Below are 15,122 nucleotides of genomic sequence, written 5' to 3'. Positions count from 1 at the left end.
AAATAATATATAAGTATATGCTAGCCATCTAGTACATATGTGACCATCAAGTCTCAGATTTATTCTCCCCATAGAAATACAAATTGAACAACCATACGTGGACCATAATACCTCTGTGAGAAATCTAGAATTGGGCAAAGAAATTAGAACACCATAAGTATCATGACACTCATAACAACTACATGGAAACAACTACAAACAGCAATCTTATTTTTCCCAGGTCTCTGCCTTCTATAAATCAACGTACTTCAGTGCTAAGAGAGATATTCCTGGCCATGGGGAAGTGTATTAGTCAGCTTCCTCAGGGATAAGTCAAAATACTGGACTCTAGCATCTTAACAGAGAAGAGATTTATTTTGGCTCAAGGTTTCAGTGGGTTCAGACCATGGTAGGATGGCTCCTCCACAGAAACAGCATGGTAGAAGGGCCTGATGCAAAGCTGCTCACATGAGCAGAGAGAGAAGGGAGGAGCTGGGGATGAGAATATACCCTTTGCTTCCCACCTGCCGTGAAGTAAAGAGCTTTTTTCTGGCCATGATGTACTGAACCATCAGCCAGTTTTAAATATCTTTTTCTTTAAAAAAAAAAAAAAAAGGTGTAAATTAAGGGAATCAAAGAACAAAAGACAAGGACAGTAAAGGGAAGGGAAGGAAAAATGGACAAGGACATTCCCCCGCCCTACTCTAATAGAAACATTTTCAAACTATAGTTTCATAATTGGGCAATCAGACTCAGCTGGCCTTGACAAAACTACCCAGCTACACACACACACACACAATATTTTTCTGACTCTGTAGCAGGCTTTACTCTGAGCACCATAAAATAGACCATAAAGAGGTGGGGACCAGTGGCCCAGTGAAGCACATGGTGGCAGGCAGGGACCAGCGGCATGGAAAGGTCCAAAGTAGCTGTGAGAATACGAGCCAGTGGTAAGGTGAACAGGCACTGCTCCCGCACACAGACACAAGCAACAGAAGCAGGTGGGCAGGGCTGCCATTTTATTTCAAGGGGCTCAGGGCAAATTCTGCCAACAGAATGGTCCTGGGTTGCTTCACTGCCAACATCTCAGAGTGGAATGAGGGAAGAACCCTCCAGTCACAGTGGACTGCCTGCAGGTGGAAAGCAGACAAGGGGAAACTGTGCCAAGAGGTAGGAGCTGGGAGCACCTAGACTCTGCTCTGGTGGCCACAAGAAGCCAGTCTTAGCCCTAAATACAAAGAACTGGAAGCATCCCCCTGGCCTGAAACCAGCAAAGCAGCTTTGGCCCCACAGCATACACAGGCAAGCAGCCTTGGTCTGCAGTGGGACAAGGACATTCCCCCGCCCTACTCTAATAGAAACATTTTCAAACTATAGTTTCATAATTGGGCAATCAGACTCAGCTGGCCTTGACTAAACTACCCAGCTGCAACTCAGAGGTAATTTGACTCAGCTCTGTCTGACCATTTGCACAATGGCCCACACACATATCCTGTTTTGCTAGTCTGTTCAAGGACTATCTACCTGAGACACGTTAACCCTGTCAAGAACACACTAAATCTGACCTGCTTGCTGGACCCTGACTTCCCCCAGACCTTCCTGCCTCAGGATGAATGGCCCCCTCTTACTAAACCTGCCCCAGACACATCTTCCTAACAACGTGACCAAACGTATGTGACCAATTGTAGACTAACCCGTTATCAACTCTGTATCTTCTGCTTACAAAATGTATATAAGTTGTTATTTCACTCTGAGCTAGTGCTGGTGGTTTGGACCTAGTTCCCACCAGTCCACCAGCATACACAAAAGTTGCCTTCTAACTCCTTGGTGCAAAGTGTTTTCCATCTGGTTTGCTACAGATTTTGCAACACTACAACCAGCACGTAAGAGGAATCAGTGGTATGCAACAGAAGAAGCTGTGCAAGGTCCAGAGGGGCCGACTGGACACAGGTCTGGGAGCAGCTCTGGGTTTTCTTTATGGGAAGGCACCACAGCAACTGGGAGAGTGCAGTAGAGACAATGATGGTAAGTAGAAGAGGACATGTAGAACACTGTCAGTTTCAGATCAGTTCCAGCCCCAACATCAAGAGGTCAAGGTCAGCCCCTCACCCAGCACTAATCCTACTGCAAGCTTGGCAGAGTTCCACGCACATTTCTGGGATCTGACCTGGATACTACCACAGAACTGTGGACACCTGAGGAATTCTATTATTTTTCTTTTTCTTTGTCTGATTGATTTTTCTTTTTCTTTCTGGTTGAGTTTTTTTCTTTTCTTTTTCTTTTTTTTGCTATTTAGGTTTCTCATCTTTCTTTTTGTTTTTCTTCTATTCATCTTCTTTCTCTTTCCTCAAGTATTTATCCGGATTTTATATTTTCATGTGAGTGAATGTCATCTCTTCTCTTTCTAGTTCAATATTCTTTTGTTTTCTCTGGCATTCTTTCTCTCCTGGGTTCTCCAGCTTTATGCCACCTCAAAAGTTACAGTTTGTCATAGCTAAATCTTGGAAACAACCCAAATACCCATCAGTTAATGAATGGATACAGAGATGTGGTTTTTTTTTTTTTAATACAATGGAGTACTACTCAGCCATAAGGGATAAACTTGAGACATTTATGGATAAATGGATGGACCTTGAGACCATACTCTTAAGGGAAATAAATCAGACACACATGTATAAATATCACATTGTCTCACTGGTGTGAGAAACTGAAAGTGTAAATAAGAACTAAAATGTATAATAGATATTGTGAAATAAGAAGAAATTGTTCAAAAGGAAAAGGGAACTGGGGAGGGGGAGGGAGAGAGAAAAGGGAAGAGGAAGGAAGAAAGAGAAAAGAAAAAATGAGAAAAGAAAGATAAAATGGAAACAGAGCTCTATAAATAAGGAGGGGAAGAGGGATCAAAGGGAGGGGAGGGGGTGTGGGAAAAAAAAGGAATCCAGATATATTGCATACAGGTACAAATTCCCAATGATGACTGTGATCATTATGTATATCTAAATTGTACCAATAAACTTAATTTTAAAAGTTATATAAGAATAAAATTTCATGATCCATAAAATATTATATTGAAACACAGCCACGTACACGTGTTTGTGCGTGGTAGCTCCTTCTGTGCTGCAAGGCCAGAGCTGAAGGTGACATTTGTGAAGGGACATTATGACTTGCTCGCCAGAGATATGTAAGATATGTCCTTCACAGGAAATGCTTGCTGACAATTGATCTGAGTCATTGCCACACAACTAGGCCTCAAGCTCCCTCCAGCACCATTTCCCAGTGTTCCTATCCTTGTCAGTTACAATACAGCCTTGTTCCACCTTCCCCAATCCTCTTACTTGAGAGGAGAACACTGCTTCCATTTTTTATCTTTTCCATAATCGCTCGTCAATGAACACCAACTGCGATTCAAAACATAGCCTTTCTTGGTGCAGCTGTGAAACTGTTGTCCTCTGAAGTAGAATGGAAAGGTACACCTCGGAGGGTCTGCAGAGAAAGGGTGAGTGGACGGAGAACCATAAATATAATCAGATTCATCACTATTGAACTTATTGCATATCATGAGTTTTCAACTGAATATTTTTAAAAACTATAAAAATTATGTAGAAAAGTCAGGGTATGCACTTAGGACTTTCTGAGACCAAGATTCATACAGCCACAAGCTATCACCTTCCTCTGAGGTTCTGGGCATCTAAACTATCCCATAGTAACACACTCACCACTCGCAGTGCAATATCTCCATCTGCCTTGGAAGTTACTGTCGAAAGAACACCAGGCAAAGTCACTGTGAATGGAGATGCAGTTGTAGTAGAGGCCATCCTGATAGGTAAATGGAAAGACGCAGGATCGCGTAGTAATAGCTAGAAAAGAAGGGACGTGCAGAATGCACAGCAGCTCACGAGGAGAACTGAAATTCAAATGCACACCTCAGTGATCCAGAGAGACTGCTTTCCCATCACCTCACAGCCACCTGCAGCTGGCCTTACTAAACTACCTTTCCGGTGTGTGGCAGGAAGTATAAGCAAATACCTTATATTCACTTATTTCAACTCAGAGCTGGCTGCAGGCTGGAGTCACTAACTTCCTTTCCGGTGTGTGGCAGGAAGTATAAGCAAATACCTTATATTCACTTATTTCAACTCAGAGCTGGCTGCAGGCTGGAGTCACTAACTTCCTTCTGATACAGGTCTTCTATCACCAATAGACCCAACTGACTTCTCTAAGCCATAACTCTGGAGTCCATCGTATTGTCTCTTGTACCCATGACTGCTTGAAAAATGAATCTCTTACCCTGCAAAAATTAGCTCCTAAGTGTCTCCCCAAGCTGTACTTCCCTCCACATGCTTTGCAACCGTCTAACATTTTGCCCCACCTTGACTATAACGATGATTTATCTCTGCATGTTCCCACCCCCGTTTCTTCATGCAACAAGAATGCTCATTCTTAAACACTAACCTACATCTGCAGCTAACCTACTCAGTACCCCATCATTTATAGGATAACAAATAGCACTGCAATAGCTTACTTTCCTTACCACAAAAACAAATTGAGAAAAGAAATACAAAGAGGTGAAATATTTCAATCACTTTGATTTAATTACTCAATCATATCAACAAATATCAGAACATCACATCCTTTTGGACACATAGCTTAGCTTTACGTTTTGGTTACTATTTTGTTGAAATAAGTGTTATGTTAAGCTTGGACTCCCCCCATGTTTTAATTAAAGAGAAATGAAGTTAAAAGCATACTTTTAAGGCAGAGTCTTTATTTTGGTGAAAGAATTTTGGAATGATCTTTACTTCACGGTAAGCATAGCCAGGCACCTGAGGAGTGTGGATGGTGGCCACTGAATGTGGGTAACAAGGCAGGATCCGTGTGAATTCCTTGCTTCCCAGTTAGCTGATGTAAGTCCACTTGCTAGGGATTCAGACCGTGTTTGAATAATCTTTTCTTTAAGAAAATTTGCATTTATCCCTTCCCACAAAAAGTGAATTCTGGGAGTCAAGAGCACAATTGGTTAATTCTAGGTAGAGCACTGGTTCCCATCATTAGCCTCTTGTTACTTTGTGATCCATCTCAGATCTTAATAACAAATGTGTATGAAGATGTTTTTCTCATTGAAATTATATTTGATTAATAAAACAAAGAACACACCCAACTCTTTAGATACACAAAATTCATTTTCCTATTGAAAAAAAAATAACTACAAAGCAAGAGAAGGCACACCCACCCAATTGCTGATGCTAGTTGCCACAGAGAAGAGTATCTTTTCTGGAAGGACAGTAGCGAACCTTGGGTTGCTCTCTCAACTACGCCATCAAATATCTGGTTTGGCTCTCCTGCGACTCAGGAGAGACTTTCAGATCAGCAGAATACACCAGAAAGGGTTAAGCGGCAGAAAAGTGCAAGAAATTTTCAGGAATACAATATTATTTAAAGGGTAGGGGTTATCATTTGAAAGGCTGAAAAATAGAGATGGTCTCCCTACCTGGAACGTGATGATGTAAATGGGCAATCAAGTCTAAAAGAGAAAAAAAGGGAGTAAAATTTAGGCAATCTCCTAAAATACTAAAATCCCAGAATAATGGCTGCTTAAATACACCACAGAGTTCATATAAGCAGTTGTCCTCTTGTTATGGAGTCATTTACAATATCACATTTCAGATGTCCTACAGATACCTCCAGCTGTGGGACTGAATGTCTACCCAGAAAAGCACTTCTATTCACAGATGAGCTCTGACTATTTTGAAGGTCTTTTTTGAGTAAGTTAGAGTAAACCTACTTTATCCAATGGCATCCACCTCCTATGCATTCATTGCAATGCTACAATTCTGTCAACATCAGTAACAGCTAGAAAGATATTCTGCAAAGAATAATGGCATTTATGTGGGATTGGCAGGGTATTGCAACAGGAATACTCTTGCAGTAGTAATGCGTATTTAAAGAAAAATGCATATTTAAAGAAATAATGCATATTTAAAGAAACCAAGACAATCAAAGCTTTTATTGAAAGCCAAAACAAAGAGGAGTACACCTGATATTCTGCAGCAGTGATCCTTGTGACCAAGGAGTGGTGCCAGTCCAAGAATGAACAGATAGTGGCTGGGCAGACATGCTTGGCAACGAGATACAGAAGTGGAGGCTTAGAGGGGGAAAATGCACATCCAAAGTCTTGGAACTACGAGTAGTTCAGATAGTCTCTTGGCTCCAGGACCTAAGTCTCTATCAAAGTCCTGCTTTGAGGGTGCTTCCACCAAGCTGAACCTTTTCCAAGTGCAGCCAGTGAGTGACAGTCACTTTAGACTGAAGCCAAGGGTCCTGATATTTCCTTATGGATACCAGGATGACAGCTGCTATGGATGAGTTTTCTGCTTTCTTACAGAGTGTGTGGTTTCATCAACAAGACACTCTTCTTTATAACCCTCCATCTTTGTTGTCTTTAACTTTAGTGGCTCCTTCTGATTGTATAAGTGAATGAGTAGAGAACTACATTCATTCCCTTTTTTCCAAACATCCCAAAAGGTCTGCAATCTGGATCACATCCACCTCTGTCTGGTTCCTGCGACTGAGCTGCTTGTGACCACAGTGCCCCCAGAAGTGATTATTTGTCATTTCTTCTATTAATAATTTCTAAGAACACCAAATCTTTATAGAATCCCTGACCTCATGATTTACGTGTTTATCACATCATAGTTCTGGCCAAACACGACCGTTTGTATGTCTGATGTTCCTGCCACTCCTTCAACTGACCAAGTAATGGCAAAGATATAGCACTCCTCACACCATTGCTTAAGGGTTCAGTGCCCTGGACGTGTTCTGAGAGATAGAAAAGGAGATGCAACCATTAATATCAAAACTGACCTGGCATTCCCAGGTAGCCATGCTAGTCTGCTAGTGGATATGTATAATCACACAGAGTAACAACCTTGCAGAAGGTTACTCTGAGAGCATACTGCACTGCAATTCAGCAAGAACACTTCAGGGTTTTGTGTAGGCACTGGCAAAAATAAGATCCATCTACAGACCACCCGAGTCTCTTGTCTACAGTTAGTAAAAGATGTTTGCTTCCTAAGGAAGCTTTCTGTCCAACTGTGCCTCCCTCAGGGGTAGGATTTACTGAGAAACCCAGGACCAAAATTGTAATTGGATGCTCTGACAACATCCAATCTTGAGTAAATATTGCTACTTGGAGCTTCCTGAAGCCACCCAAGAACACCCTCTTCCTGAGACTCCAGGTATCTGATGGTGTGTGTTCCTCCAGGCTGTAATGCATGAGAAGCCCAGGACACTCAGATGCTGTGTGTTCCTGCTGGACATGGGCTGCAGAACACTGAGTGTCCTAAGGGTTTGCCGTACCTTTCCTTCACTAATTGTCACAGCAACTACAGGGCCTTAATATTAGTCATTCTGCATTGAATTTATTTGTTTTCTGTGAAGATCATTCAGACAGTTCTAATTTCAGATGAGTTAAAGAGAACACATAAAACACCTCCCAGCCATCCCTATCCATTTACCCTATCACTTGCCCCACTGCTGAAATTTCTATAAAGCCTGCAGAGATAGCTTGTGACTATCCCAGAAAGCAGGGGTTCATAATTTTTTATTTATTTATATTTTAATTCAAAAGATGGCTCAACCCACCTACTGTTTATTTTGGACTTTGCTTCCTTGAAAATAGACCTGGGAGGAGCTTCCAAAACAATACATACCTAGCTCACTCTTGCTTTAGGATCTTTTCCCACATAAGGATGGGAAATCAGGGGCTCACGTGGAACCAAAAGTCACTTGTTCTGTGATTGCTTCCCTACACACACACACACACACACACACACATACAACATGACCACCACCACCAGCAGCAGCAGCAACAGCAGCAACAACAACATGAGGGACAGGGGAGGAGTTGAATCCTGGGCTCTCCGAACCGTGTTTTCACTAACATCTATGCTGTATTTAAAAGGTACTATGAGGGCTGGGGATTTAGCTCAGTGGCAAAAGCGCCTGCCTGGCAAGCGCAAGGTCGTGAGTTCGGTTCCCGGTACCGGAGAAAAACCAAAAAAAAAAATAAAATAAAAAAAAAAAAGGTATTATGAGCAATTAATTTCCTGTTTTTCCCAAGCCATTCCTGTTCTCGATTCTCCCCCTTTATTCCTTCCCCACCTTGCCCCCTCACCTGCGTTGAGTCCACAAATATAGACTGCCAGCGTCACCCAACCCAACAGATGTCTCATCACCTCCAATGGCCTGTAGATGGTGTACATCATAGAAACCTCGCCTCTGACTTTATACTCTCCCTGTCTGCTCCTCCTACTCTGGCTGTTCTCATATACTTACTCTGCAGCATTTGCTTCCTGGCCCTAACTCTGAAAGTCCTTAAAGAAATCAGGGGTATCTATCTTAGAATGTTGTGGTCTAAAAGTGTGATCCTGGACAAGTGTCATCACCCCTATCTTTGTGCTTGTTAGAAATGCCAGCCCTTGGGCTTCACCCTGCACCTGCAGAAACTCCGGCAGTGAGGCAATCACCTGCCTTGTAACGGCCTTTGGGTGAATTCTATATTGGTTACAATTTGAAAATCAGAGTCCCACAGTGTTCCTAATATTTCATATCTGTTTCCTATAATTTGCTCCTTGATTATTATTTTTTATTTTTTTAATTTTAAAGATAACAGAATAAACACACATTAATGAACAAACAGGCATAAACAAAACAACACCAACTTTTTAAATAAGGATACAGTGAGAAAGACGAAGTCAACATGGGCCTTGCGGATAAGACTATCTCAGAGAATCCAGGCATCTGCCTGTGTTCAGCCAGCCAGTTGGAAAGAATAGATCTTAATCTTAGATCCTCAGTGTGTGCTTGGTTTATGCTACAATTCTCCTCCCATTCCACAATTTCTAGAGGGGCCTAAGCAGACACAAGAGGAGAAGAGGGACAAAGTGAGCACCCACCCACGGATAGATGGATGTCTCCAATACAGGCACCCAGATCCAGGCCTTTCTGTTTTACCCCACCCCATAGTTAGTGAGTCTTACATGCTCAGGGCCTTCCTAGGAAGCCCAGTGTCTTCAGAGCAGCAGATAATATGCAGGCATTCCCATGAAAACACTGACTTAGTACTATTTATGAACCTGAACAGTCTCCATGTGCAGAATGGAAAGGAACACCAAACTTAAAACAGGCCTTACTTGGTTTCTGACATTTACTAGCCAAGTGACTCTGGGGTTGCTTTCTGAACCCAACATAGGCGGTCCACATGAATCCAGCTTGACAGCCCAGTGTATACTGTCTTTTTTCTTCTTTTTAAAGTTATTTTCCACATCATCATACTCTCCAATAAAGAACTATCGCAATGCAGGATACACATTATTGTGGCAGAAAGACCCATTTGCATCTCTTATTCAGTAGGCAATATTTATAGCAAGTAGTTAAGTTCCCCTTATTTATTAAGGGAAATTGTTCATCTCAGATTTTTTTATTTTTTATTTTTATTTATTTGATCGTTTCTTGCTGTTTTTTTGGAACCCACCCTTTTTATGCTCTGAATTCTAGTCCCAGAGTCAATGCATAGTTCTATTCCTGAATTTTTGCAGAAGGGCTAATAAGTCTTCACGGTCAATGAGAAAAATTCTAGAAATTCACCCCATGCTGAACACTGCATAGGCATGTCCAGGACACTGTGAGCAGGAGTCAGAACACTGTACCCTCCAGAGGGCTAAATAGGACACTGAAGAGAAATCACTGTTCTTTATTTCTCAACTGAATAGTCAGTATGTCCCAAGGCACTTGGCTAACTGTGTAAAAATATTTTTCAGATCCAAAGTTTATATGAAGGAAACAGTATGGATGGGCAGAGACAGTGTTGAGGGACAAATCTTTTCCAAACTCATAAACTTATCAAGTGGTAGAGATGGATTTGTACTCCAGAGCTTCTCTGTGAATACCACCAATAACAAGCCTAGAAAAATAACCATTGATTCTGATAGAGAAGGGGCCATGCAAGGGCTCAGCTGTCATCTTAGGCAAAAAGGAAGGGATATGGCTCTGGGTTTGCATTAGAACATCTACTAGTGGTGCCAGCTCTTAAGCTAGTGAAAGACATATAAACATTAACACCAGAAAGTGTAACATTCAAATCTTTAGTTTCTGATTTATTAGTGAGAGTTTTAGCTAACTGACCCACTCTCTATTTGTATCAGATGTTGTTAAATACCATGTTTCATAGACGCATGGCCCAAGAAACCTTTCAGGTGTTCAATCTTCATGAATTTTTATTGCTCTTAAGAGTTGGACAATTGTGAGAAACATAGATCTTATAGGCATAGAACATAGAAACCTTGTTTATTAGTTGGCAATGCCAGTCAATACGAAGTACCACAGAGCAGAGCTGACTAACACATCAGTCCTCATGCACAGTAATGGGCTTCCTCACCATTCCCCAAACATCTCAGCACAACCCTCTTTCAGGAAATTTGCAACTTGGCTCTGTGTCTGAATCTGTCTTCCTCAAAAAACATCAGGCAGGGCTCCTTCCTTTAGATCTCAGAGAATCTTAGTCACCTGCTCAGAAGCACCCTTCTTCATTACTGTCTCTAGAGCTCCGTCACTCACAACTGTGTCTCTTCTTTTCGCCATGATTTAACATTTACAACAGAAATCTCTGCCTGATGTCACATTCTACACTTGTGTCTGTATCTACATATGCGTGCTTGACAAATGGCACATGCGAGCAATCATTTGAGTGAAGAGACCACGTCTGCGTCATAGATTTGGTGTCAGGACTTTGTGACATAATGTGTGTAAAGAATCAGGCTCAAATTGGGAGCTCAAATTCTGCTCAGATTGGAAATTCAAACTGGTGATCTCAAATTTGGCTCAAATTGGCACCTGCTGAGCAATGATGAAGGTGGCTGCTTTTGTCTATGAGACCAGGGGCCATGACTTGCTCTGCGGTCATCATAAGTCATTCCAGATATTCTTGCCGGCAAAAGGGTAAATGGGACTGATTTCTGAAATCTTTTCCAACCTTGGTAACTGCCTTTTCATGACTTAATACTTTTGGTATTAATACTTTCAGTTGGTATTTCTCACTCTGACAAGATGAGGCCAAGTTTTAGGCTTTGCTGGATGTAATACCTGAGATATGCAGTGACCCTTGCCTGGTGCACTGCTAAGGGTGTAGCCCTGCAAAGTTTATATATTTCTGCTTTTCTTATACAGTGAATACAATTGCCTATTTGGGGAGAGCCACCAAGAAGGCCTGTGTATACACTTATGATGTTACAGCAGTGTCTGGCTTCCCAGGGGCCTTGAGTCTGTCTGTCATCTCACTCTTCCTGGAAATGGTGGTCACCATAGTGGTTGACTCTGGTAGTGTGGTTTTGGTCTCCCATATCATGACTAGCTGTAGCAAGCTGTTATTTTGAAGAACCAATGGTTAATATTCACCCCCGCCTGTTTCAGCATATCGGACATTCCTTATGATCTGAATGGTCAATATTCCCTGCTGCCTGGTACTCATCACTTTATAGTTTCACTGCTGAGGGATTAATAAGCACCACCACCCAGGCTCAGTCACACCAGGCTTTCCCAATCTCCACTGATACAAGCAAGCCCACTTCAAAAGCATTATTTTTGCCCTGTCATTCTTAATTTGTAAAGACAAACCAGCATTCTTAAATTTTTATTTTAATTTTTTACATCAAAAATTTAATTAATACATAGCAATATACATTTATGGGTACATTGCAATGTTTTGGTACATGTATGCATCATGTAGTTATTATATCAGGATAACTAGCATAGCAATCATCTTAAATGCTTATCATTTTTTATGGTGAGAATGGTGAGCGTGAAGGTTGGGATTGATGGATAAAATGTAGGAAAGTAGGGATAAATTCTAGTGTCCTATTGCAGGACAGGATGACTGCATTCCACAATAATGCACTGTAATTTCAAAATGGAAGCATTGCTTATAGGTTTCCTCTTTCTTCTGCAAGATTAAGAGAAACCTTCTGGGTTCACAAAGATAGTGTCTCACACTTTTTGTCCTTCTACTATTACCTATAGAAAGAAAGTACAATAAAACCTGGCCTGCTTTATGGTAGACAGGTACTCTACTGTTTATAAATAAATTCAAGAACAAAATAAAAGACAGATAATAAGAAACATGGAAATAGATCTTTTGCAAAAGAGAAGGGGACCAAGAGGTGATGGTAGTAGGGATAGAAGAGAAGGCGATGAAAAAAGAATTAAGATGTGTTAAGTACATGTATATTCTCTCCACCATGAATATAATCATTATGTACTGCAAACATGTACTAATAAGAAAAAAATCTCCCTGTTAAAAAACCTTTGTCTGGTATATTTCTATATATCTGTATACTGACCTATTTTGCTATCCATATCTACCTATAAAATTGACTCAACTGAGAGCTGGATATCTGACTTCTGAACTAGAATCGATTGTGGTAGCAAAGAAAGAGCAATTTAAAAATGGTTGATGTTGAGAAATGCACGATTTTTGTACAGAAGTGTGACCAGTACCACACCATGGAAAAGGGGAAAGAGCACAAGATTGATCCAAATCTCCATGGTCTGTGTTATGGTTTAGATCTGAGGTGTTACCAAAGCCTCATGTGTTTAGAAGCTGATTGGAGCGCTGTACTCACCAGTGGATGGTATATGATGGGAGCAGCTTTCCTCCATGCCAGGCATCTCCACCATGCCATTTCTGCATGTTGTCCTGCCAACCATGGACTGAAAATTGTGAAACCGTGAACCAAAATAAACCTTTCCTCCTTTCAGTGGCATTGGGTATTTTGTCTCAGTGACCAGAAAGTGTCTAAGATGGTCTATTTAGACAGAAGATGGGTTAGGCTCTTGGATTCTCTTACACAGACACCAATAGTAACAAACACATCTTCACCTGGGGGGAAGATACATTGACAGAATATTTAGAGAATCCCAAAAAGTACTTCCTGGAACGAAAATGATCTTCACTGGCACTAAGGAGAATGAAGAAAGGGCAGGCATAACAGCTTACAAAAAAAAAAAAATGCTAAACCTGAATAAATAGGACCCAAAATATACACTGAATAGATACCGTGAATTGGGACAAAACTGTTCAAAAGAAATGAGAAAGTGTGGTGGGGGAAAAGGAAAAGGAAGGAAGGGAAAAGGAAAGAAACATAAACAAGGTAGTTAAGATATAGTGCTGATTTCTCTCATTTCATTGAAAAGAAAGGTTTGTGCTAATATTGTTTGGATGGTATCTCATACCTATACTCTGAAGATAGCAATATACCATGTCTTAACTATTGATACTGTCTTATTATCTTGCTTTGAAATTCTGTTTCTTCTTTTTAAAACAAACAAAACAAAGCTACTAATAAGTAATAGTCACCTCCTTCTTCATTAAAATGCAATAATATCTCCTGGCTTTTTATGTGTACCGTAATTTAATTAATTTCATACACCAGAAATCAGATCATGAATGGCTGGTAGAATATTTTTGTTGGACAGTCTTTTTTGTTTTTTGTTCCAGTACTGGGAATGGAACTCACGACCTCATGCTTGCCTGGCAGGCACTGTGCCGCTGAGCTAAATCCCCAGCCCCTGTTGGACAGTCTTAATTTAAGTAAAATTGGTCTGTGATCAAATAAATATGATTTTTAAAAAGTTTTGATAGTAGTTTCAGTTCAGTAGATACTATTTTTGTTTTACCCTTCTAAAGATATGGTTGGACTGGATTAGAAAAGTTCAACTTTTCACGAAGATGGAGAACACCATCTCAAAACCTATTGAAAACTGATGTTATATTTAGATTTATATAACTGATTATGTGAATGTGTTTAAATACTGGGGAAATTGTGTCAGAACCAAGCAAGGCTGGCCTGTGTTTCAATTTGTGTTCATTAGCCTGCTGGTTAAACATAAGAAGCAATGCCTACTTCATATTTTTGGTCTTAACTACGCAAATTTAACTAGAATTCCCAGTTTCTAAAGTGCTACCTTTTACTGATTGTTTACTTAGTGAAAGGCTTCTTAGCGTTGTGTATGTACAATAGCAAATAAAGAATATTTAATACTTCTCACACTTTACAGTTGATCTATATAAATTCAGATGCTTTTAAAACCCAGCATGATACAATAGCAAGTTACACTTTACATCTGAATTCTTCACTAAGTCAGACTGTTATAGTTCTCTATAATATTTAAACAACTACTTAAAAACACTAAACTGTGAAACTACTGCCCTATGGTGATTGGTAGTGGTGTTTTTCTGTAAACTCATTAGATAGAAGGATTAAAATGAGGAAGGTACAACATCAGCACCAATTTGTAAGTTATGTGACTGTAAGATCTAAGCTAATTAAAACCAAAATCACAGACAAAAAATAAAGTAAAATAAAAGTGACTCCACTGTTGTAGAAATGCTACATAAGATGCACATGGTATACTCTCATTTTCTGTCTTATGGCGTTCTAGATGTAAACACTGCTGGTTCTGCCTCACTAAATTGAAGACCATAATCCTGTATGAAAACACCACTGTCATTTTTTTTCTGACAGGGTTATGGATGGATTTACAGTGGAGGTTGTTAAATGCTTTATATATCCCAGGAAATTTTTAAGCTTTTAATGGTATTATGGATTCCAGACTTAGAAAAGCCTAAAAGACCTCAGAAACAATAGATCAAAGTTCAATCTGGATTTGCATTAGCTGGTCCAGCAAATATGGAAAACAATCAGCTACCCTTCCTTTTATGCTTAGAAGGAGTCACTGGGCAATTCCAAATAGTGGATGCAATAACAGCCCCAAGCACACCCGACTATTTGATCTTTGACAAAGGGGCCAAAAACATACACCAGAAGAAAGACAGCCCCTTTAATTCACGGTCCTGGGGAAACTGGCTATCCACATGCAGAAGATTGAATGTGCACCCCTATCTCTCACTGCGTACTAAAGTAAAATCAAAATGAACCAAAGATCTGACTATTAAAACAGAAACACTCAATCTGCTGGAGGATGAAATAGGTAAAACTCTTAAAGTCTTGAGCACGAGCAAGGACTTTCCGAACAGAACCTCAACTGCACAGGAAATAGTACCAAGAATCAATAAATAGGATTGTATCAAA

General features: G+C 40.4%; 1 protein-coding gene across 1 annotated transcript; it reads right to left on the bottom strand.

The window, feature by feature from the left end:
• Window positions 1-3,310: 3,310 nt before the first annotated feature.
• Window positions 3,311-8,240, bottom strand: Bsph1 (binder of sperm protein homolog 1). Its single transcript, XM_005414937.2, has 4 exons — window positions 8,153-8,240; window positions 5,468-5,500; window positions 3,696-3,836; window positions 3,311-3,462 (listed from the first exon to the last, which is right to left on the bottom strand). The coding sequence occupies exons 1-4, from the start codon at window positions 8,238-8,240 to the stop codon at window positions 3,311-3,313; spliced, it is 414 nt and encodes a 137-aa protein (XP_005414994.2).
• Between the last annotated feature and the right edge of the window lie 6,882 nt (window positions 8,241-15,122).

The sequence above is a fragment of the Chinchilla lanigera genome, unplaced genomic scaffold (genome assembly GCF_000276665.1).
Source record: "Chinchilla lanigera isolate Chin_1 unplaced genomic scaffold, ChiLan1.0 scaffold00208, whole genome shotgun sequence".
Classification (NCBI taxonomy): Eukaryota; Metazoa; Chordata; class Mammalia; order Rodentia; family Chinchillidae; genus Chinchilla; species Chinchilla lanigera.
The sequence above is the reverse complement of the archived record's forward strand: the minus strand, read 5'-3'. Positions and strand labels throughout refer to the sequence as shown.